Genomic DNA, 27743 nt, shown 5'->3' on the forward strand with positions numbered 1-27743 from the left:
GTCCAGACATGGAAGACACCCCCCCAAAATACGCCACTGCCTTGGTACCCTAGGGATCGAGATACGGCCCCGTGCGTCCAAACATACGTTTCTACTCACTAGGAAAGGCTGATCCCTTTTTTCTTAAATTAATAATAAAAAAAAATAGATTACAATTTAACAACTATTACATTATTTTAATTAAAATTTTTTTTTATAAAACTTTATAGCTTAAATTTATGTACTATCTTGTAGTAATACGAAAATAAATATATAAATAGGTATATATATGTATTGTGTATAATGACCAAGTTTATGTATGTTTGGGGATTTGGTCAATTGGTGAGCAACGAGGTTGTGTCGTGGTTGTAAAGTCCAAGAGTTTAGAACAATAAAGACAAGTAGATATAAAAAGAAATAATTAAGGTTCCTCTTATAGAGATATTATAAATGACCTAACTGGTAAGTACCTGTAATAATACACCGAAGCACTGAATGACTTATAGTATTTTTTATAACCCCGTACAATCATCATTGTGTCATTCTTGTAATGTTATCGTTTATTGATAAGTAAGCATAAAATATGAAATATATAAATTAATACATGTACATGATATACGAATCATTTTTATATAACGTTAATATAGTTTGTTTTTACACTTAAGACTAGGGTTGACACATAGTGTTTATTTATTAAGATAAGAGTAAAAAGAGCTGCCAAGTATAATTTATAAATTTATTGAAGTGTAATTTTTAAAGGTGACTAATAATTGAATCATGACTGAATCGTGTGTAATATATTATAATTAGACAACAGTATGTATTTGTTAAATATATCTCTAAGTTATTTATTTAAAAACAATCATGTTATTTTAAGCATATGAATATAATTAATAAATAAGTTTTAATAATCTTAAATGAAAAACTATTATTGTGGACACGAGTAGCCCACTGTTATTTCATAGTATAATAATGATGAGTATATTACAACAATCTATTATAGGAGCCATAAATAACATTATAATTTAATTTCAAGTAATTATTCAATTACTTATTTACTTATTTATTTATACCAATTAATTATTTAGAATTATTTAGATAAAAAAAGAGTAATATGTAAACAAAAGTAAGTAGACATATTATTAAAAAAAAAAAATCAAAATAAAAGATTCTTTTATACATTTTATAAAATCAAAATATAATTTTTTTTATAAAATTACAATACTTTCGAAAATCAATTTACTTGACTAAAAAATCGCATGAAGAAAAGCTTACATAAATGTTTTCCTGTCAATATGTTTCTTGCTTTAGATATTGTTTGACCAGTTTTGGAAAATGAGCGTTCTGATGGAACAGAGGTTGTGACAATACTTAATTTTTCACGAGCAATGTATTATAAGTTTGGGTACAAGGGCTTAATGTTTTTTCAAGCATCAAATGGTTTAGTGTCTATTTTTACAACAGGCTCTCCCAAATAATCATACAACTAAATATATTAACATAGGATGTAAATAAAAATAAGATGAAGATATTAAATTGTATAAACCTCTTAATACATTATAGTTGTTTTGTCTGAACTTGAATGGTTGATACTGAAGTATTGTATGGCCAAATATCAAATGAATCTAACTTTTCATCGACAACAATTTCATTTAATGGAATAGATTCAAAACAATGTACACTTTTAGAGTTATGTGTATAGTAATGCCAATATAACTTTTCATTTGAAAATCTGTCCAGATATCTGATGTTAGTGTAAAACTATTGTTTTTCTTCAAATTATAATAAAACACTTTAGATAAATAGTCATATTTTAAGTCCACTTTATTTTTAATAGTGTTCCTAGATGGAACTGTAAAAAGGGAATAAGACACTTGTAAAAAATATCTAAATCCACTTCCTTCAACAGTGGACAATGGTTAATTATTTTTACAATTATAATAAATTATTGTATCAGTTATTTTTATTTCTTCTGCTATGAAAATTTACTTATTTAATAAAAGAATCAATTCTTATAATAAAGAGCATGTGTTACTTTTTTCCTAAACTAGTATTTAGTTGATAAATTATAATAATTTAAACTTACATACATTATCAAAGGAATGAAGGTGAATTATTAACGTTAATAATTCAGTATTTAAGTTAAAAAAACGTTAAATACTTTATTATAAGTTTTTTAACAATCTCTTTTCTTTGCTTTATATTTTAAGGGGTTGAGAGGGGTTAATGTATTTTAGGCTACAAAAACTATTAAAATTTTTTTTTTCGCGTTTTGAAGACAATTTTATTTTTTTCTAAAAATGTACTCGTGTTGAGATTTTTTCTAAAATAAATAAAAGTATATTATTGGAAACGAAAAATGAATTATCAGTCAAGCAAGAATAATTTTATCAAACTTATCGTAATATAAAACTGAATAAGAGTTATTTCATTAATAAATCTGATAATTTTTATATGGAGATTATACATAAAATAGTTTTTACTTATTTTTTATCTTTTCTAAACGTTATCTTAAACAGGTAATGATTTTGAAATACATGTTTCAACTACTAACCTCTCTCTAAGAACACTTTTATTGCACAATTAATTAATAAGCTAATGAAGCCCTTTTGAATCATTAACATACAGCCCTTAAACATTGAAATCAGGCTTTGGGTTCTATGAAATTTTTGGAACGTTCCTAACTTTGGCCGATAAAAAAATCATTTATAATAATATAATTAATTTTAACTATAACTAATAATTATCAATTAAGGTCGAAGAGGCGTTTTTTCTTTTTTATTGGATGAAAATTTCCTATATACATCTATTTTAATATCAAAGATAAATAAATTAAACATTTACCTGCTTTAAAAAATGTATTTATTTTTAAAAATAATATTAAAAACTTGAATATTTGCAAAAAGTATATTGCACAACAATTATTATTCTAATGGAGTAGTTTAACATTGTATCAAAATGTTTATTTAATCGGAAATAAATTAGACAACAAATCGGAATCATAAAAAACACCTTAAATATATAATAATAATCAACAAAGTATAGTACAAAAAAAAAACATAATAAATAATTTAACAGTGAATAAAAAAATAAACATTAAAATGTATTAAAAAATATACATTTAATATATAATATAATAAATTATTGTCATGAATTAAATACTGGTAAGGTTTACAAACTATACATTAATAATATTTGAATTATTAATATATACGTATTTGTTTTGTTATGATTTAAAAACTGTATGTATTCATTAGCATGTTATATAATTAAATCTTTTAATATATAGTTCATAAAAAAAAATGTTTAATAAAAAAAAAGTTAAAAGATATTTTATAATGCTTTAAATAATGTAATCTGTAAAACAAACCATTTTATATTAACCAAATGAATTATCTAAAAATATTTTAAGATATTTTTAATATAAACAAATTAAATACAGTAACTAAAATTATGTAATGTGTATCTTGTTATACAAAAGCCGTCCAAATACATGACTTAAAAAAATTGGGTTATTTAAAATTCATTAAAATGTAAGGAATTTTACATTTAAAATTAACGAAATGTGAAAAAATAAATAAGGCATAAATAATTGGTAACAATTATAGCAATAAATTGTACATTAAATATTGCTATTATAATATTAGTTTTGAACATGTATAATATCAATCATTAGTTAATAACGAATATTTTATAATTTGTTATGTCTTAACGCACATTTAAGTTAATATGTTAAATCTACGCAAAAGTTCATTAAATATGATTTAATGGTCTTAAGCTATTTTAAGCTATGAATAAATTTCTTTTATATTTTTTTATGAAGAATAATTCATTCTTCAAATAAATACAATCTTAATCTTATAAATATAATCTATTGCTAAATACATTACTTTATGAAAATACCTTATTGAACAAAGCTCTCGAATTGTAACGTTCTATAAATATATTTAATATATATATATATATATACAATAATTATGAATATATTATAATAAATTTTTATTAATTGATTACATTATTATTAGTTAATTTAGTTGTGTTCAGAAAACTTGTGCTGAGTCTTTAATATGAACATAGATGTGCATACAAGGACACTAAAGAGTGCTTTGGGGTTATCTACGACTAGTCTAGTTTTATCTAAGATGGGCCATCAACAATTAAATAGGGATAAATGCCCTACAAGTCCCTTAAATCTTCCATAAGATATATACTGTTAAGGCAAAGTCATGGGCAAGGCGGATTAAGACCTATATTGGTGGTATCTTGAGATAGATCCCCTATGGAAAATATCGCTACAATAACAATAGTGATAAGCAAAAAAAAAAAACCAAAAAATCTGTCATTTTAGTGAAATTTGAAAGGTCTCCTTTAATTCGTGTTATCTCCCCTTTTTCTAAAGCTGGTCATATTTTTGTTACCTTGAATCACTGTGCACATCTATGCATACGAATTTAGTTATTTATCAAGCGAAACAAACTTGAAACGGCAATTTTTTAAATTTAATTCTGTTAGAAGAACTAAATAATTCTTTTTCTAATTAGGATTATTCAAATTATGTTGCCACTAAATTTATTTTTTCTTCCATATTTAACAATGATAGAAAAATAATTAAACAAAAAAAATCTGTATATTAGACTAAGCACATTTTTTTAAGTTACTTCAAATATTATATTATAATTATAAATTTGAATCGTTTATTAAATATTTAAAATAGTTATGTTTTTAATTATAAATATAATCATTTAATTAATTCATATTGATTATTACTAAGTGTAATAGAAGTTACTACATTTATTATTAGGAATAGTTCATGATTTTGACTAGTTATGGTCATGTAATTGGATAATTTTTCCACAATATTTTAATTTAGAGTTTTGGATAATACAACAATAATAGTTTTTAATAATTATTAATCATAAATCTGTGAGTTGAGTATACAACTTTAAACTTTTGCTGGTAACTTAGTTGACGACACCAATAATAGTATCTGAAGGTACCGTGTGACACAACCTTAAAATAAAAATGAATAATAACTAAAAATTTTGAAATTACAAGTTGTTATTACAATGTTACATTTTTTTCAAAAAATTGTTCAGTATTATATTTAGGAACATTGTTAAAAAAAATTAATCTCTTTTTCATATTCTGATATAAGTTTTTATTGAACCAAGCCACAGAAATATTCAAAAACTTAAATTCCAGAGAAATTTTGACACTTACCAACTAATTTTTGGAATATTATGGGCTTGTTTTTCCAGTAGATAAAAACAAAATAAACAGGAACACTGCTTAGTATCATCAAACAACCATACCCTATCATTGGTAATATTTAAAATAAATGCATAGTTTTTTTTATGCAATTATTAGTTCAGATTAATACTTACCTGTCTCTACGGGACTTTCAATAATTGGAATTAGAGTAACAAATAGCGTTGCTGCAATATATATTATGGGAAATAAAATATTAACCTTGATTGGTCTATGAAGATTTGGTTTGGTCCATCGAAGCCAAGGAACACACAAAACTGAGACTCCAATACTTAGCTTAAAATAAAAATCAAATTTGTTAATAAATTTGTAGATTTTTCCGTTCTCTCTACCAATAGTAATGATTTTTAAAGGAAACGTTAAAAAACATTTAATTTTAATCTAACTATTTAATAATTATAAATATAAATAATAGTATAGAAGAAATACAAGTATGTTATAACTTTTTTGTAAGTTACATCCATATCTTTATTGGATAACTGATAGAAAATGTCTATAACTAATAATTGTAAATGTAATAAATATTGTTAATTCACCCATGTTGTAAATCCTACGTAATTGATAAGCGCATCTATGTTGGAAACTTGTAGGTATAACAGCGAAAGAACGCACTAAAAATTAATAAATTGTATAAGTTTAGTATTTAGTAATAATAAATGACTAAATTACAATGCAAATAACTGCAGGTGCTGGAGTTAAATGTTTTATTTGTATCATAGTTAAGATTTGTGGCATTTGACCTTCACATGCTCCAGCATAAAACAACCTAATCAAAAAAAAATTCATCAAATTTATATATTAAAATGATTAAAACTTCATAATAAGGACTAGACTATATGTCAATTTATGTATAATTTAAAATTAAGAAAATAAATAATCTTACAAAAAATAAGTTAAAAATTTAATCTAGAAGATTTTTTGTGGATTCCAAAAAACACGTTTTCAGCTTATTATTTTTTGCTAAAATATAATTTTATATAAATTTAATAAAAATACTACCTTGAACTCGTTAATAGTATACCATTTACAGCACCGAACGTAGACATCGCGACGAACAAAGGAATCGTCCATGCCATTGGACCATATAGTTTTTCAGCAAAGTTCTAAAAATTAAAATTTGAATAAATATCGTAAAAATTTTACTTAAAAATTCATTAAAAACTCTTATATCTGTTTTATTCACATGGTGTTCATAGTGTTTTTTGAATAATTTGTTTGATACTTCAATAATAACTGTTTAATAATAATTTTTTGATATTTATATTTTACAATTATATACCAATAAATAATGAAGATAGTAAAAAGTTCTTTTACGTGGTTTTACGATCAAATATTTAAAGTGAATAAAATAATAATCAATTTTATAATATTTTATTTTTCAAACTTAAGATGCTATAGAAGGCGGTAACCCTCTTTTACATGTTAGAAAGTCAAAGATGGTTCTCGGCTAATCCCAATGATGAACAAGACGGCTATTGTGGTCGGCTTGCACTAGAGATCAGACACCACCAATGAGAAAATCACAAGAACAATCTCCTTGGTACCCTAGGAATCGAGATCCGGACCCCGTGCGCCGAAACATACGTTTCTACCCACTAGGTAAGGCCGACCTCTTAAATATTTTAAGTATATATTTTAACAAATATTTTATTGTGCAATATATAATTGCATGTGTAAAAAGTTATTTAAAGAGTTATGTCTTACTACAGCTACTGCGTTAGAGTTCAATACTTCTTCTGGAGATAATGTCGTAAAAAATGCTACATTGGTGAAAACATATACCACTGTGACAAGGACACACGATATTGCAATAGCTCTTGGCAGGTTTCTAAAATATTTAATAAAAAGTAAATAATACACACATTAAGAGACATAATACTGTTACAAGACCTTATTGGATCCTTAAGTTCTTCTACTATAAAATTTAAATAATTCCTAAAATACAAAAATAAAATTTTAAACTAATATTCTATATATATATATATATATGTATAAAAATTGTATACAGTGTAGAATACTGTATATAATTTTTGGTGATTATTTTAACTATTTTATAAATTCAGATATTTAATACAATTTAAAATATATATATATATATATATCATACAGCTATTATATTATATTGTTCAAAATAATCAGTACATTCAAGGCTAGACATATAATAATAAATCAATGATAAAAATTGAATATCTAGTAATTAGATGAAATTTCAAAGAATACTGACTAGTAGATTTTTTAGAAGTGGAGCGTTATAAGTTTAAAAGTGTCACATTTTAAATCCTAGGATCCATAAAAACGAAAGATAATTACATTAAACGAATGTGGCTACTAAATTACCAATGGGAAATAGGTGTTATTTTAGCCTAGAAGAGCATGTTTATGTTTGACCCAAAAGTTTTATCAAAAAAATTTAAATTCAATTATGTATGATCATGATACAACTAGCGGTGTCATATGGTTCTAAAGTGTGAACCTTGAGAAAGGAGAAAATAAAACTTACAGTTTTTGAGCGAAAAATACTAAAAAGAATTTACAGACCATTTATTGAATCTGATACTGGGGAATAGATCATAATGAGGAATCGAAGAATTTATTTTTAGAAATCAAATATTGTTGTAGAAATTACAAGAAGAAGATTAATGTAAGTTGGAAAGAACACTCATTTATTAAGACGATAATAAAAGAAGATACTATTAGGAAAACACCATTAGGTAGACCCTCATTTACGACAAGAGGATCTTATCAAAAGATATTAAAGCAGCCAAAATCGACAAAAAGATGATGAGAGTTAACTCGTTAATTTGTGAGATGATTAAACTATTACTATAATTTTTGGAATCAGAATAACTTCCAGCTAATTATAGCAAAGTAATAATAAAGTTAATTTTTTTTTTTTAGTATCTTATGAATTAATGAAATTGAAAAAAATATTCAGTTTAGAATTTAATACAACTTAACGAGTTAAAAATATGTTTTAATTTGTCCAGCCTCGAATATTCTATTTAAAAAATGTGTACCATCCATTGTACGCAAAAAGTCCCGAGTAGAAAGAAAGTGCTATTGAGGTAACTTTGGTTTCTGTTTTTTCAAATGTAAAATACTCCGTGTGACCTGAAATAAAAAAGTACATAAAGTAATTATTAGTATCTTTCAAGTTCATAAATATTGATTTAATTATACTTCGATAGTATTTTATAATTAAAGTGCTGGTGTATATAATAGAATAAAATGCCTTACTATATGATTGGTGTATATTAAGGATAAAAATAATAATAGGATTAAAATACTACCAACAAAATCTTAAAAAACTGTGATTAGTCAATAATTTATAAATTTGTGTTGTGATAAAAATAAATCTAGCTAAGAAGTACCTGTACACCTCATGAAGGTCTAGTTTATGAATTAAAACTCCTAAAAAGAAAACAAATTTTTTTCTATTAAATGTTAAAATGATTTTTGTAAGAAATCAAATATAAGCAACTACATTGTCAAAATAAATATCTGCACAATATGCTACTAATTTAGTATTAAATAATAATGTAGAAAAGTAAAATTCTTTTTCATCACCTCTATCCAAACAATTTGGTGTCGGCCACTCTTATCCTAAACTTCCACTTGATACGATCTCCAATATTTACGCAAACATCAGCCGTCCTCATATCGCATTCAATAACATCCCTCCATCTCTTTTTTGGTCTTCCTCTACCTTTTCCCACCTCAACATTAATTCCCATAATTGATCTTACAGCTTACAGAGGAATCGGATTCCTCTCTTCTCATAACATGAGTAAACCATCTAAGTCTATTTTCTCTCATCATATCTACAATTGACGATATACCTACACTCCCTCTTATATGTTTGTTCCTTATCTTATCTTCTCTAGTCACTCCACTCATCCATCAAAGCATTCTCATCTCTGCTATACTCATTCTTTTATCAACCACCCAAGACTGAATCATGCATCATAGCTAGCCTCACTGCAGTCTTATAGAAATTACCTTTCATCCTCATTGGAAATCTCTTGTCGCACAACACACCAGACGCTTCTCTTTATAATTCAAAAATTCTCTCTATAGTATAATATTTATTCAAAAAATGTTTAATGACGCAAATTTACTTAGTGTCAAACAAAATTAATAAAATATAAGAAAAGTAATAGTTGAAATACGTGAAATCGAATTTTGTGAATTAATATAAAGATTGTTTTGTATAACATGGTTGCAATTATATTTAAAACGGTATGAAATGTTTGGTAAAAAAAACAATTCTAAATTAAAAGGGAAATCGTGTTAGAATATTTGTCACAGATACAAGTTACATATTACAGTCATACATACGAAATTATACATTTTTTCATCAATATATACGTATTTAAAAATTATATTCGTCATAATAAAAAAAAAATAATAATAAAATATTGTTACATAAAATGCTTTATATATAAATATATTATTGTTTGCGTTTAGTTTTATTAACTGGATTGTATAAATTGTAAATTATTAAATTTTTTAAATCGAATTCTAATTAAATTATACCGAGAAAATACTTAAAATTTTACTCAAACATTTTTATTAACATTTACGGATTATACAAAAATTTTATAAAAAATGATAATTTCACAGAACAAATGAATTGTTTCTTTTGTCTATTAACAAAAAGATTACTAATTTTAAAGATTATTTTTAATTTTTTTGTCAGGATAACAAAAGATCTAAGATATAGAGGATCTAAAGACAGTCTTTATTGTTTTATTTTTTATCATATCACTTAAAATTGTTCATTCATTACATCAAACATCTGAGTATTCAGTTTAGGTTTGGTTACTTATTGATGCAGTTATAAAGCTCTGTGAAAAATTACAAAGACATGCCACGAAGGCTCATTCATAAGGCAAACTTTTTTTAAATGTCAATCATGAATAATCGGGTTAACGACTTTCCAATGGCTATGGATATTCGTTTTCACTAAAACGGAGACGGTTTAGCTGCCACGATCACATTGAACACTGTCAGGGGTCGCTGAATCCATTTCAAGATAAAAAAAAATGGTTTCACGTGTTACAATTGTCATTGATGTGTATTACTATTATCATTATTATTATTAGGAAGATGAAGGCCGCTACTACTTCGTAGTAAATCGTGTGTGCTACGGTGGCGGTGTGTTGGGAATTCAATTGTTTTCATGGAGCACTGCTGCGGTCCGTTCTCTTGCTATAAGTTACTGATTGACATCCGTTAATATAAAACTCTATAGCAACTATACGTACCGATCGTCTGGTGCAATAATAACACAATATAAAATAGCTTTGAAAATTATAATGAAATAGAAATCTGGTGTTGATTCTACTAGAAATTTGCCGGATTAATCGAAACGGATCCAGGAGATATATCGAATATGTGTACTAACATGATAAATCTTTAGATATTTTCATATTTGATTATAACACAACAAATAAAAAAATCAGTTGTATAGAAAAATACTTATGTAATTCAATTTTTCATTAAAAAGTTAAATTCTAAAAAAATAAGTTTTTTACTATAATATACACTATATGCCTCAGCGTGTTCTGATATCCTTAATAATTTTTGATCCAGCGAATATTTCGAGTTACGTTTTTATTTAAATAACTTTTTAATTTTTTGACTACGTTTAAAATATAATTTTATTAATTTCTGATAATAATTCAATTTTTTCCCCTTATTTTTAAATAGCTATTGTTTAGCCTATTTCTTACAAAAAATTGTGATCGGTAATGACAACTTAAAGTATTTATTGAGTTACAAGCATTTTAATGCACATAGTTGGTACAGCTCGTATTGGTGTATATTTATAATACATACTTCACTTGCGCTACATACTCTATGTATTAAAATGTTTGTAACTTAATAAATAGTTATCCTAAAATTGTTATCGAATTTTTAATTTTTTTTTTTTTGTAAGGTAAAACTAAAAAATGGCTATTTTAAAATTTCAAAAATAATAAAAAAAAAATGATTTAAACGTAATACAAACAGTGCAAATTATTTTAAAAAAAAGTTATGCAAAATATTCACTAGATCAAAAGTTATTAAAAATGTCAGAACAGGCTAGAACACTCTGTATATTCCATGTATGCACATGGAATTTTTGTTTTTATCAAAACACATCATTAATAACAATTAACGCTTTGCAAAACTTTATAGTGTATAATATATATTCCATTACAATTCCAAAGTGTAAAATCAGTTGATAATTCATAATATTTGTTACGTAAAAGATTTTTCATAGCCCGTCATAAATAATATAAATTGAAATAGTCCAGCTGTTAAAAAAAAATTAATGAATAAATTAAAAATAAGTAATGTTTGTTTTTTTAATAGTTTTCAGCTTTTAAATATCTAGGATATCTTTAAATATTTATATTTTATATTATATTTATATTTTCAATTTAAAATGGATACTTTGTAAAATTATTATAATTTTTTTAAAGCTGTAACATGGTATTTTATGTTTAATTGATCAGGCACTACATTTACCAAAATAAATATTGAATAAGAATAATAAATTATTTATCACTTTGTATATCCCAAAAATATAACTGAAAATAAACTTCATGAAATACAAATACATTTTCTTTTACTTAACTGATTAGTTTTTTTCTCATATTGTTACTTAAGTAATGTAATACCTTTAGTTAAGTACAGATAGCAGGTGTTTATTCTTGCAGTTCTAAGTAGATTAATCGATTACCAATAAAAGCCCAACTTATAAATTGTTGGCAAAAATAATAACTGTCTAAAATTTAATCATTTAGTACAGTATAATAAGTTTCAATAATTGAAAATGATAAAATTGTGTTCTAATTTTTTTAACGGTAGTTGTGTAATAGTATTAATGAACATTCTTGTGCACTCATCTCCGTTTTTCGAAATTTCTTTTCATTGTCATTCGAATACAAAGGTAATAGAAAGCAAACAATTTTTATTTTTTGATGTGGTATCCCAAACAAATAAGGACTTACTAAAATTTTTTTTTTCAGTTCAAAGATTATTGACAAGAAATAAAATTAATATAAAAGTTTTTTAAAATAAAATAAAATCCATGTAAAGAAATTTGATTTGGCTACATTTGTATTTTAAAGAATTTTATTTAATTATTTAATTTCAGATATTACATTACGTAAAGTATTTTTAACAAATAAAACTTAATAAATTTTTGATTGTATATATTTTTAAACATTTCAAAAATTACCCGATTTTTTATCTCAAATTACTTGAACTTTCAATTTTATTTTAAAGACTATTATTAAAAATTGTCTTTGAAATATATCATTAGTGTATATATAAATAATGAATATATATGTTGCAATCAATGTATAATTACAGGTAATGTGAACATTGACGCGGCATTGTAACTAACGCATAACTTAAATCGGTACGTCCCTCCGTAAAATGGGGAACATGTATCGAATAATATTTTTGATATTATTGTATACTCCTCATATACTTAATTTTGTAGTTATTAAAACAGTTAATTAAAGAACAGCTTAAGTGAAAAGTAGGAAATAATCTTAAGTATCATTAAAGGTTGTAAACACTAACACCTGAAAAAACAGGGTGAATAGCTAAGTTCAATTTGCCACACCCAGAATATTCCCGAGAATTACTAATGTTAAGTTAGTTGATTTATACTATCAAAATACAAAGGGATTTAACCCACTAGACTACTAGATTTCTTTGCCTTTGATACACGTCTGCTACACCATGGTAGTACTGCAAACATAACTAAATATAATTAAAAAAAAAAAACACACTACAAGGGGGTCGCGGCACAGTGGAGATGTGACATAGTTGAATCAAGTATAATGATATCTGACAGTGATTAAAATAACTATCAAAAAAAACGCTTCGATGCAAATCTTTAGATAGTGTTTAATTTTAAAAAATTGGTGGATTATTACAAAAGCTACATGATCTGCTATTTCCTTATTAATATCCCGATTAAGATAAAGTATGTCGAATGAAAGAGGGATATAAATATTATTTCTCATAAAAAAATTGTATTAATCCATACACTTTTCAATAAGTTATAGCGTTATAAGATTAAAAATGTAAAATATAAAATCGAGAATTTTCACACAAAAATAGCATTTGGTAACTAATTTCACCCTGAATACAAAATAAAGTCCGAAAATTTTTTTGTCCATGATAAGTATATTACATTAGCTTTAATTTAAAATATATATAAAAGTGTCAGACTTTCCGGAACACTTTCAAAAGTTAAGTTGAAAAAGTCATTTTGAATTCCCCTCTGTGGGCAGGTAAAGGGTCAGATTTATAAAAAAAATACACCATATGATAGGTAAAGACATCAAGCATCTATAAAAAAAATTATATTGATTTTTTCATTTTTAAGAAAGTTATGGCAGTTTTAAGTAATAAAAATTTAAAAAATGTCAAAAATTAGCGATTTTTTAATTTATAATTTTTTTGGAGATTTCCCCCATTTACGGGGAACAAGAGAAATTTTTTCAATTTTTGAAGGTAAAGTTTTCGACTAGATACGTTTTGTGATCTTTTGACGTATCGTTGAAAGAAATCGATTTGGTGAGAGTTGAGAAAAAGTGGTAATAGACAAAAAAAAAAAATAAAATACATCATAGTAAAACCAATACCTTCTCAGCTTTGCATCGAAGCTAAATGTTTAGTTAGGTTTAAAGTTAATATTCAATAAACAATGAAAGATTACAAATTAAAACGGTTTCTATTATCAAACAAAAACGATTAAAGTTACAATATCTGATATTATGACTGATATAATGATACCGATGATTTGTCTATATTGCCCAATTTTACTTGGGCAACAGCATATTGACCCGCAAAAATAATCTAAGTATTTAAATATTCTACATAGACCATATAACGAAGGCGAAGTTTATAATGTCCGGTCAATGTATCATATTGCCCGTAATTCTAAATTGTCCGTAACATATACAACAAACAAATCTTAATATATATTTATTATAATTTAAGCAATGCTAGAAACAGAAAGGATTTCGCTTTTTCGAAAATTTTAATTTTATCCAGTAAGTTAGTTCTGCTATATTGAATTTTTTTTAAACAATTTACAAGGTTAATAATTGGAGAAACCGAAAGTTAACCAAACCTAAAATTTGACTTTGTTTATTAAGTTTAAAATCAAATTTTGATTTTAAACTTACATTTAATATAAGTTCAGTTAAGGATTCAAAGATGATCTTATAATATTTTCGGCTTCTCTAATAATTTTTTAAACGTATATTAAAAAAAATTTGATATGGATAAACTAATTTACTAGATATAAAAAAAAATTGTCAAAACCCGAAATTATTTCGGTTCCTAGAACTGATTTTAAGATTTGTTTTAAAGTACTATGTGCAAATATATTTAAATAATTCATACATGGCTACTAAATAATGAAATATTAGATTTTTAGTCCCTTTTTGAGATTTTATAGCTTATCTAATTTTTAGGAAATTATTAAAAAATAATTTTAACATGTCAATGTACTAAGTAAATTCGTTCCATTACTAAGCAAAATAAAAATAATAACAGAATAAAAAGTGTATAATAGGAAGTATAATACGTACATAATAATAAAGTAGAAAATGTGGTATTATTAGCAAAATATTATGAAAAATATTTAGGATAAGTGAAAAGAACATCTAATCAAAGTTATATTTTAACATAGTCACTTTGTTTATGTTTTAATTGCGAAATTTATTTGGGTATCTAATCAATTTGGATGTATAAAAATAAAGATTAAACATTGATTTTTTTTTAATATTAATTTAATGAATTGATTTTAAAGTATCAATTTTTAAAACGTTCTTTAGTTTTTAATTAAAAGTTTCGCGTGTAAACAGAATGATCTAGTGTTTTTCGTAAACTATACATTTTATTTTATTATTATATTTTTTCATAATACATTCATACCTACATGATATTAACCCAATTCTTTAAGTGTGATCATGGTTCATTCTATGCACACAATCTAATGTCACGTAAAAACAGATTTATAGCGACTTGCTCAATCAGTGCCATTACACGTGTAAACATCACGTATCTAAAAACAATAACTATTGACAGCAGTTAAAGGATGAGTAAAAAAGTCGTTTTGTTATAAAAAACTTTAAAGTATAGTACGAAAATACACAGGGTGGTGGCAATCAGACACGTTTTGAATGGCTTCAGCAATTATCTGAGTATAATCAGTTGTAACACGAAGGAAGTAATCATACGGGATCTAGTTTTTTCTTCCCGCTCGAATATATAATAATATTTTGTGTAGTAAAATCGAAAACGTACATCATATTCTTATTGAATACGTTTATTTTTTACCATTTAATAGCAATATATTATTATTTTATTAATAATATCATAATAATAATACCGTCTTTCATAATATTTCATTCACATTTGATTTTCACTTGTATAAAATGTGTTCTACACTCCCTACCAATGATTTGAAGTGACGGACTAGAGGCGTTCTTAGACCGTAATATGTCAAACGCGGGAAATCTTCGACCATAGTAATCGAAAACGTGCAGTTAAACGCTGATAGGCAAAGTGTTAGGTACCTACTAAAAGACTACAGGATTGCCTAGAAATTTATGAAATTTTTTTTGTCATTTTCAAATGAAATGGCATACACTTTGTTTTTACCAGCCAAATATAACAATCGGTTCTTGTCGTTATACCTATTAATGATTTTCACAGTGATCGCGTTAGTGTTTGCTGATTATTCCGTTGCTACGGCTATTTTCAAAGGAACTCATGTTCGACGTAAAAGAACTGTGCCCGACTTTGTCGAAGACTTCATGAACAGTGTATACTTTGATTTTCAAGATCCATTACCGTTACCATCTACAGTAATCGCCAGGATAACACACATGCCAACTACGAATAGAATAAGGTACGGGTGCGCCCAAAATATTGATTCATTTCGTAATTTCTGCTCTTAATCATTTTCTTCAACTCTCACTTTAAGTGATTATCTAACATAGTTCTAGGTTTTATATTTTTGAAGAGTCATAAAACTGAGAAAATTATTTATAAATTACTTGGGTAATAAGTCTTCGACGAGGACTTATTGTTGGCTTGGATCTAAAAGGTTTTATAAATCAAAAAGTAATTTTCCAGGGGAGCAAATTTAAATATATTTAACTAATTTTCAGATTATAATTATTTGATTTAAACGAAAAATTAATAAAAAAAAATTCAATTAAATCACAATTTATATTACATCAACAGTTAATTAAGAACGGACTTCATAATCAAATAATATCGATAAAACTAAACATGGAACCAAATAGTTCTACAGAGAAAACCTATTAGCACAAACACTAAAAATAAAATTTAAGCTAGAACCTTTTTGCAGTTAGTAAAAGAAGTATTTTAACATAAAGAATTTTTTGTTTCTAATAAAATAATTTGTTTTTAACTTAAATAGAACATTATTGTTCCTAATGAAATAGATTTTTACTTCAGATAGTACCTTTTTATTCTAAAGTTTTTCATAATGATATTTTGAAGGTAAATAAGGAACTTATTTGCAATGAAAAAAGCGCGCTACAACTAAATTACGAAAAAAGTGAATTTTATAAAATTCATAAAACCTATTGGATTCAAACCTACAATATACAACTATAAACAATCAATATAAAATAATTTGTTAAATAAAACTTAGAAAGTCTAACAAGTAAGGTAATGAAAAAATGAAAATGCCAAAAAAAATTTAAACTGTAATTTAAAAAAAAGATTGTAATTAAAAGTTTAAATATTTCAAATTGATTAAGCGAATTTTTATTTTGATGGAAAGTTATACTTACTCCCTTAGTTAATTATCGGTTATAACAAGAAAACATAATTTTCTTTTAAAATTCTTTTTCATGTTTTAGTGTTTATATATTAATGTCAATTTTGAAATTAATATGTAGGAAATATTTTGTCGAAAGATATATTCCAAATAAAATATTTTGTTGAAGTAAAATTATTCAATATTTAAAAGAGTACTCATTTAAAGTCGTAAAATATTCAGTTTCTAAGTATATTAAAACGAAAACGTAAACGAACCAACCCTAATTTTTTAATAGGCATATTGTCATTATAGAAATTATATTGGTAGATACTTGTAAGTTGAGAACCTACTTTTTTTTTTATTTTTACAAACGTTTCTTCTAAAATTTATACATTTTTTATAATGGCTTAGTTTTTAAAATAATTACATCTTTAAAGGATAAATGTCTAAAATCTTAAGTTATATTATATGTTATTTTTGATTAACTGTTAATCATTCGTGAAGGTAAATTCTAAGGAAACATCAAAATACGTGATTCAGAAGACAGGTCTATTTAAATGTATTATATTGATCAAACTCAATACAAAAAAATATAATGCACAATCGAATAAATTTAAAGTCTTTATGTAAATTAATGTTATTCATTCTTTAATAAAAAAAGTATAAAAATTTTAAAGATACCGTTTAAACTATTGTCACACAGTACCACGTATATTACTATTGTTTAAAATTAAAAAATAAAACTCTAAAGGTGAAATCTGAAAACTTCCTCGCGCGTTTAATGAATAAAAGAACAATGGCGTACAAAAATCTTACTATGTAGAATTTTTTTACTTTTACAGTTGATTAACAAATTATTTTATATATTGGATAGTTTTTTTAATCGTAAACTACTTAATTAATTAAACAAAAAAATTATATTGATCATTTTTTTAATGGTTTCTTTTGGTTCCATGTTTTTCTCAGTTTAGCAACATGAAGTATTTTTTATGTTCATCCCTTATGTCTTATAAGGGTGTTAATATTAGTTTTTCAAATGGTAATCGGCATAATTAACTAGCATATTTATTAGATAATGATCTAATAAAAAAAATTACTGGTTTATAACAACATTAGACCAGTATTTGAAAAGTTATTAACAATTTAAAGTAATAACTGGAGGTGAAACGTGAGTGCTGCAATTTTTAAAATTAGACATTTCTCGGCTTCACATCACCTCCCATATTAATATTAAAATGTTTATATATATATATATATTATTAATGCTTATAAATTAATTTTTTTAGATATATTCCCATGGAAAAAATAAAATTAACTAAAATGCGTGCTCGAAAGTTAGCTACACCAAGTATGAAGTTCAAGTATCCCAAGAAATATCCTCTTAAAGAAGATGATTTTACAGCTTCGTTATCGAATAACAATTTGCCGTGGACTTTACATCCATTGCCACCGCCATTGACAACGGTTAAATCTAGTTTAATAGATGCACATAAAAACGTACCATGGGCTTTGAACCCGCTGCCTCCTCCAGTAAAAACTAAATCCTATAGCGATTACTATTGGTCAAATATGAAAAAAACACCAGTCAAATTTAAACGCAAGTATAGACCAATGAAGCCTATTCATGTCGTGGAACACAAACCATTTGGTTCAAAATCTATAAACTATAAGCCTACAGAATTAAAATCAAGCGATATTATAAAAACAATTAATTTCAAATCTAATAAACTAAATAACGAGAAACTGAAATCAGATAAGTTGACGGGGATTGATTACAAATCAGAATTAAATCAAAAATATAGTGAAGAGGATCCAATTAAAGATTATTTTAATAATCACGATCAACGAAATATTCATGATGAACAACGACAAAGCGAATCTTCATCTACAGAAAACTTTTTACCATCAAAAGCACCTAGTTATATGACTACGCATATTACTATCGAACCGTCAATTGAAATTGCATCTTTTTCTGAAACTGAATTGCAAGGTGACAGCACTTCTAGTAACGCAGTATCTTATGATGATAGTCAACACCGATGTCATTGTATTCTTAATGGACATAGACACAAACGGCAGACAGAAATAAGCAATTTAAATATTAATGACAATGGAACAACTATTGATTGGCGTGGTGATACCAGAGTGGAACGTTCTCATGATCACTACTCTTCGGTAGGACACGCGACAGAAATTGAAGTTCAAAAGTCTCAAGATATAAGCGATCAACCAATTGTTAATGGAAGTCCTATAAATTACGAACAACATGTTCGCGAAATGAATATAGCGACAATGTTAAAGAACGATAAAGTACCTTCAGAGTCTATTAACCATAAACAGGAAATTATAGATAATATACACAGCATTAAAGATAGTGACAAATTTAAGATTAACTATGGAATCGATCTCAATAACTTGGACGAGTCTAGGTCGTCGAGAATATCAGCAAATAAGGGAGAAATTTCCTTAAAATTAAACGACGAGAACACGAGTGGTAAACTTCGTAGTACTGAAATTGGTTCTAATCCCAATAAAGAAAGACGTTTTCAATTAACAAAAAGTAAAATTGAAAATTCGGATAAGGGGGTAGCGTTTAGCATACAAACTCCATTTTCAGTAGCGAGTTTTGCTTCCAATATAAGATATCCGCTTTCAGAAGGACATCAATCTCAATTCAAGTATACAAATGAAGAATCTCCACAGTCAATGTTTCACACAGATTTATCGGAACCACTTGACTTTGAACAATTTGGCTTAAAATCTGCCGTAGGTGAAGACAAACAATCTAATTCAGGGCAATATTTAACAGAATTCTCTAAAAGTTTTGGAGATATGCCCTTTTATACTAACACGGGTCAATTAATTTTGGATATGACACATAATTCCCAAGATAAAACATTAAATTCTAGACGAACCGAGCCTCATTTTTCTCTTAATTTTGAAAAAAACCATGAAAGATCAAATTTATTTCGTTACAACACACCAATATATTCAAACAGGCCGCTAAGCCGACTGACTAAAATTCGAGATGAGGCAGATAAATCATATTTAGAGTACTTCCAACCAGTAATAATTGATTTCGAAAAATCTGACAAAACCAAATCTAAATTGTTTGGACAGAACAGTAATAATAATAACAATAATAATAATTTTAATTATTTCGAAAAATCTGATTCGTCAATGTTTCCGAGATTTAAAAAAAATGATAATCCGGATTCTCTCCGCTTACCCGGACGCTTACACGAATTCAATGAACATTTAACAAGAAAAATGATACTTCACCCGTCAACGTTTGACATCGACTAAAATAATGATAAAAATAGTTATTCCATAATGTTTCTATACAAAGTTGAAATTAAGATCATGAAATAATTAAGAACTATTATTCTCATATACTCCTCATCGTAAGTCAACTATTATTTCACACAAAAAAAAGATTTGTAAAAGAAATTAATTTTACAAAATAATTCTTCAACGGCAAAATGGTTTTATCTATACTAAGTATGATATTTCTGTGTAACAATATTTCAAATTATTAAAAATAAAAATTTATTTATTTTATTTTGAGTAACATAATTTAAATTTTATAAATACCTATACAAGTAATATTCAAATTATCCTTACTGCTAAGCGTTTATTAACGTTTATAAATAATTACTTATTATGGTTGTATTTAAATTTACTATCTACTTTTTAATTATAAATAATTAAGTATGGTAGTGTTATATTAATTTCCAGATTCATTGTAGTTTTTTTTTGTCATTTTATTGGAGGGGCATAATAATAATAATACTATTGCCCCGTCGAATTTTGACCGAGGGGGCAACTGCCTCTTGCTCCCCCCCGTTTCCGGCGCCACTGTATATTTCTCTTATTATCTTATCTTATTATGTTTAAAGTATGTTAGTATTGAGTTATTTAATTGCGAAGTGATTCATCAAAAATATATTAAGAAATTATTATAATTTAATACTTAATCTATTTTTGTATAAATGTTTACATGTAGAAATTAATAGCAAATTAGATAGAGGTAAGAATTTAGGATAAATATAGTTTTTGATATTTGTTTTCAATTTATTAGATCTAAATTCAAGTTTATAATGACAGTTACGAATAATCCATAAAATTTAGTTACAAACATATTAAATAAATATTTACCTGTCGCCAACTGGTATACTCCTGTTGTAATAATGACCATAAGAGCTAACAATTTAGCGTATGTGAATGTATCTTGCACACGTGTAGCCCATCTAACATCCCAGCAGTTAATAAATGTTAGTAACACTAAACAAATAAAATGTCATTATTATTAGTAATTTTGAAGCTTTAAACTAAATTAAAATTTCTAATTTATATACGTAATTTAAGAAAGTTAACATAACATTACACTTTTATTTTACTTTTAAATTACTGTTTTGTCATAAAATAACAACACATTTTGTGAATATGTTAATTAACATGGCAGTAATAATAATAATAATATATAATAATAATAATAAAAGTATTGTACTCTTTTATTTATATAATAACCCAGCACAGGGGAGTCGCGGCACAGTGGAGACGTGACATAGTCGGATCAAGTATAATAATATCTGACAGTGATTGAAATCACTATAAAAAAAAAACGCTTCGATGCAAATCTTTAGATAGTGTTTAATTTTAAAAAATTGGTGGATTATTCCAAAAGCTTCATAATCTGCTATTTCCTTATTAATATCCCATTTAAGATAAAGTATGTCGAAAGAAAAAGGGATATAAATATTATTTCTCATAAAAAAAATTGTGTTGCTCAATCACTTTTCAATAAGTTATAGCATTATAAAGTTAAAAATGTAAAAAATAAAATAGAGAATTTTCACACAAAAATAGCATTTGGTAGTCATTTTTACCGTGAAGACTAAATAAAGTCAAAATTTTTTTTTTCCATAATTAAGTACATTACATTAAATATAATTTAAATATATATATATTTTTTTTGTTATCTTTAGTTTCACATTATTCTTGAATTATTAACTATGTAATACTTTTTAAGTTCATCCCTTATGCCTTAAAAGAGTATCAACTTTGTTTTCTTAAATGTGAACACATATTTTGAATTTAATAAAATGTTTGAGTTTTTAATTTAATAGTAAATGGCATTTGAATTTTTAATATAACTTAAATCGTTTATTAGATATAAACATTTAATGTTTCAAAATTTTGAGTTAATAATGTATAATATACAAGGGATTACAAATACAGGTAGATAATTGTTTTTTTATGACATTGCTGTCATAGACGCGGATTGTTTATTATCAATTATGAATATCAATAGATAAACTTTTTTTATTTTCAGTTAGTATATTTATAAACTCATAACAATGTGCCTTACTACCATTGATAATAACAATGCTGTGTATCTGCGAATATTGATGTCATAAAAACCAATTAGCTACCTGTATTTGTAATCCCTTGTGTATTATACATGAATATTAACTTAAAAATTTGAAACTTTAAATGTTTATATCTAATAAACGAATTAAGTTACATTAAAAATTCAAATGCCATTTACTATTAAATTAAAAACTCAAACATTTTATTAAATTCAAAATATGTGTTACCATTTAAAAAAACAAAGTTGACACCCTTACCAGGCATAAGGGATGAACTTAAAAAGTATTACATAGTTAATAATTCAAGAATAATGTGTAACTAAAGATAACCAAAAAAATAAAATGTTTAAATTATATTTATTCTGTAAGTAATTTAGTGAGTTATGAAAAAAAAATCATTTTCTATATAAAATCATTGATATTTAAAAAGTGATGATCTTTGATCTTTTAAAAACTTGTAATCAGATAATTCCTTTTAAAAATTGAACACTACCTACAATTTGAATCTAATAGTTTTTTTATTTATAATAGTGATTTTAATATCTATCAGATATCATCTGATATATCGGGTATACATGTTTTAACTAGCACGTCACCACTCTGCTGGGTTTTTTATGGAATTGTAAATTCATTAGAATGCATTTCTTTTTTTAACTTTTTTAATTTACAATTTATTAAAATAAGTCTCAAATGTTTAGACCATTTAGTTATGTTGTCGCATAGCTATTACCTATTTTATGCGCATAAGCTCTTTATACCATAACCGAATATTATATTAGTAGATTCAATGAAATGCGGTTAACAAGATGTTTCCTTTTAGTTAATTTAAAAGACACAAATTTAAATTTATACCATTTATTGATTTAAATTTTACTACACATTACTTTTAAAGAATCTTCAAGTACATAAATTCTTTATTTTAAATTGTTATTAATATAAAATTATTTTCTTATTTTGATATCATTCCTTTAAATATATGTTATGAAAATTATAATTTGTTCAGTTTTTTATATAAACATCTATTTTTATCGATATAAAGATGTTTAATGGAATGTAGCGGGAGAAATCTCCATTTATTTATCAATGTAGTAGTTGTAAAACTGCGTTACCACGTAGATTATTCTATTCGCGATTTGATTTAGCATAAATGTAAAGGTAGAATTTATATATTCTTTTCATTTAATCAATGATTATAAATTACAAGTCACTTTTGTCATTTTAATAATAAACAGTAATATCCTGTGGAAAAATTAGAGATATAGTTGATAATAAAATAATTTAAAATAATGTCCAATAAAAATACGAATAATTGAGTTACATAATATGCATTGAACAAAACACGAACTTTTTAACATTAAGGAAACAGATTGGATAGAATAAATTTTTATTATAAATGTAATGAATAAAAAAAAAAAAAAACTATAAGACGAAATTTTCTAAACCTAGTTCAAGCAATTGTAGTTGAAAATTTATTCTATAGAATCCAATGTATAATACTTAATGACACTTTAGAATGCACACTCAAGAGGTTGTTCACACTAATGATCCAAAAAATCCCATAGGTCAGTATGATATTTTTAGTATACATTTTAATTTTACATACAAGTTATAAAATTTTGACATGAAGAATCAAAAATTCGTACACAAATATACAACTTTATTGTTATTTATCACAATTTTCCCTTAAATTGTATGCGTTAAAAACTTCTAGTACATATATGTGATAATTCGGAAATTTTTTTAAGCGTAATATTAATCATACACATAAAAACACTTCTGATTTTGACTAGTTGTTATTTTTAAATATTTTATTCTAAAAATATAAATTTTAATTAAAGAGTTTTAGTATTAACTATAAAGAAAAAATCTTAAAATCCATTATTTTTTTTAATTTCTATGTAAAGCTGAGAAGTTTTAGTTTTATCATTAGCAAACATAAAATTACAAATAAACAAATTATTATCAGTTTCTAAGTCACTGTTAGATATTATCTATACTTGTTCCAACTAACGTCACGACCCTAATAAGCCTCGACCTCCCTGTGTTGTGATTTTGTTAATGTGACCTTTAAAGGTCTAACGCTATCTACCTAAAGACGAAGTTATTTAATTCTGACATACACTGGATTGGTAGACCATTTTATTCACAGAAAACAGGATGATGATTTATTTTTTACAGGCTAAATTCTTGTCCATCATTTGATCAAATAATTAAAGAAACTTGAGATGACCTACAGTTTGAGATTTTGATCTTTCTAAACATTCGAAAGTATTTATTTAGAAAAATGATTAAGGGATAATTTAGCTAATTTCATCTAAAGTTAGTACTTATTATTTAATTTTTGCTCATGGCAAAATAATCTCTCATAAAAAATTTAAGAATAGTTCATGTTTTTTATAAAAATCAACAGGAAAAGGGTTAATAATCTATGAAGGTACGTTATAAACTTTGATATTTACTTACCTATACAACAGGCAGCAAGTAAGCGTACTGATTCATCCGGAGGATCACAGTTTGTGTAAATAGGTTTGAGAACGTACAAACTGAAAGTTAAAGCTACTATGGCCTGTGAACATGGCCTGACAATCATACACTCAATCCAAAGTCTCATGAACGCCAAAAATGGTCCAAACGTTTCCATGATGTATGCATAATCAGCACCTGATTTCGATATCATACAACCTAATTCGGCATAACAATATGCACCAACCTGTGATAATTAGTTCTATGAATATTAAAGCAAGACTTATACTGTATCACTTATAGATCATACCATCGAAAATAAGCCAGATACGATCCATACAATTAGAGACGAGTTGACTGATTTTGTATGACGAATCACTCCAGAAGGCGATATGAAAATACCTGACCCGATGATACTGCCAACTATAACGGTGACGCCGTTCAATAAGCTCATTTTGGCTTTAAGGCAAACTCCATCTTCGCCTGGAGGATCAGCCGCAGTGGTTGTTTCGTCCTTACTTTTGACGCCCATTTCTCACTCTTAGATTACTGAAAAATCTAAAATGTAATAAACAACACTTTTTAGTCAAGTTATTATCATTATTGTATTTATTATTATAATTAACCACAATTATGTATAATTTCTTTGAGGGACTACAAAATTATTATGTTAATAATTTTAGTAAAATCAAATTCTATCAAAACTATATTTTTTTAAACTTACAAACACTTAAAACTTATACGCAATATATATGTGGAAAAGTACTTAACTTTACGAATTTATTGGTGTATAATCTTTTTTCAACGTTGTTCAATTATTGATAAATATACGACTCTGTATATGCTTACGCATTGAAAATGACGTATTTAAAGGGTTTATTACATCTAAACTACCTGTTCATCAATACCAAACATTCATATATTTAAATTAATACATTAGTAAATCATATACTTGGATATATGATTTTAATATTACGCAAAAACTAAAACTTATCACTTAATCGTAATTTATAGTTGAATTCAATTACAGATACACAAATTTTCTAGAAATATTTTCCAATGTATATTTACTTTATTGTACAGGGTAATTGAATTAACTATGCCTCACAAATTATCTCTAAAAATATAAGAGTTATCTTTTTTTTTTTTTGAAATATTATGTTTCTATCTTTGGCTGCTCAGTGATTAAAATTAAATTTTTATGATCATTCCTTATGCTTTAAATCAGTATCAACATTCAATTTTCAAGTGGTAACCCTATTTTTTTTATATATAATCAGATTAGATTTAGTTTAAAAATATTTTTTTATTTTATTCAATTATCAGCGAGCTATGATTCATTAAAGTTTAAGGGACGTGAGTATTACACACGTCAGAGACGAGCAAGCGTACCTAGTTTTTAGACAAAAATAGTTTCATGTTTAAGATATAATTCAGAAAAATTTTTTCTATATATAACGCCTTCCTAATAAAAAAATCCTTGGCTCGCCACTGAAACTAATTCAATCATTGACAGATAGAATATAATATTAAGAAAAATATTGGTCATAAGTTCCTAAAAGAATAATTTATCTAAAAAGACTGATTAAACATAACTTAGTTATATTTTTTCGTTATAAAATAATTAAACTTACAAAGTCCATCACGATTAAATATTGCAACGAAGATTTTTGGCAGTAAATGTTGGCTAATTACAGTCTGTGTATTTTTTGTAACTAGTGAAGTATTATATCTAAGCGCACTAATTAAATTCGGTGGAATAATTATTACAGGTATTATTATTCAATTATTGCAAATGTGGGCGGCACGTTACGCAAATTAATTTTTTGGGCGCCGTCTTGTCTGCTGCTCAGCAGTTTGGTTACTGAGCAACGCGACGACTCCGGTATTCTTTCCTCTCGTTGTCCTGCAACATTGCCGCGACAACGCCTGTGTCAGGATATTGCCAATTCGCAGGCGCGCAATCCCTTTAAACAATCAACAGTGAAACATTGGCGTAGTAGTACATTGAAGTTTTCTTTAGGAATGGCTTAGCGCTAAAAAAAGTAATAATTAAGTATTTGCATCGCAAGCAAACTGGTAATTAAAACAAAAAAATCAAAAAATAAATAAGGATTAAAAAATAATTGCTTACTTGAAACACTCCCATGTTTTGTTTATATTATATTATTATGATTGAGAACGGAGTACCATATAGGCAAATCACGTACATCTATGAAATAATCAACGTGATTAATAACAACTTTTATGGATAATAAATTCAATACGTTAAAGTAAATACTCATTTAAATTAAATTATTTAAAAAAACAAAACAAAAAAGTTGATTGTCTAGATATTTTATATGAGATAAATTCACATTTCCTTACGAGTTGATAAAAGCGTATATTTATATATTAATAATTATTTATAATATCTGTACTAATTGTCTTTTTAGCTATCACTCAATCAATAAATAAATTAGAAACTAAAGTAGTCTTTAAACTTAAAGCATATAAATGTATTTATATTTCAACTATTATATTATAATCTTAACAATACTCTCCTTGAGTCGCTTAAGATGCAACACTTTATAATTCACTTTTTCCAATTTTCCAAGTGAGAATCAAAACTGATTTAATAATGGTATATTTTAGTTAGTGGCTGTTATAATTTTTACATATTTCATAAATAACGGTTTTCTTTATGTGTTAATCAGAAAATAGTATTGCTAACTAAATTTGGCCGAAATTGAGATAGAAGTATTTCATCTTAAGCAATGAAATATGCGTTACTAAAGCTACTAGAAAATTCCATAACAATACTATTACTGTTTTAAGTGAAACGAGCGATCAATCACTCTGAA

General features: G+C 25.7%; 2 protein-coding genes across 2 annotated transcripts; one reads left to right on the forward strand and one right to left on the reverse strand.

Moving 5' to 3' along the window:
- Positions 1-3716: 3716 nt before the first annotated feature.
- On the reverse strand, positions 3717-26774 carry LOC126902597 (large neutral amino acids transporter small subunit 2). Its single transcript, XM_050680035.1, has 13 exons — positions 26535-26774; positions 25211-25458; positions 24901-25147; positions 21224-21349; positions 8265-8358; positions 7138-7182; positions 6952-7075; positions 6247-6350; positions 5917-6013; positions 5784-5858; positions 5364-5523; positions 5200-5292; positions 3717-4989 (listed from the first exon to the last, which is right to left on the reverse strand). The coding sequence occupies exons 2-13, from the start codon at positions 25430-25432 to the stop codon at positions 4922-4924; spliced, it is 1455 nt and encodes a 484-aa protein (XP_050535992.1). The 5' UTR covers positions 25433-25458; positions 26535-26774; the 3' UTR covers positions 3717-4921.
- LOC126902594 (probable cyclin-dependent serine/threonine-protein kinase DDB_G0292550) lies at positions 15780-20580 on the forward strand. Its single transcript, XM_050680028.1, has 2 exons — positions 15780-16180; positions 18352-20580. The coding sequence occupies exons 1-2, from the start codon at positions 15879-15881 to the stop codon at positions 20369-20371; spliced, it is 2322 nt and encodes a 773-aa protein (XP_050535985.1). The 5' UTR covers positions 15780-15878; the 3' UTR covers positions 20372-20580.
- Positions 26775-27743: the final 969 nt, after the last annotated feature.

The sequence above is a fragment of the Daktulosphaira vitifoliae genome, unplaced genomic scaffold, assembly GCF_025091365.1.
Source record: "Daktulosphaira vitifoliae isolate Bord-2020 unplaced genomic scaffold, ASM2509136v1 Scaffold_3, whole genome shotgun sequence".
Classification (NCBI taxonomy): Eukaryota; Metazoa; Arthropoda; class Insecta; order Hemiptera; family Phylloxeridae; genus Daktulosphaira; species Daktulosphaira vitifoliae.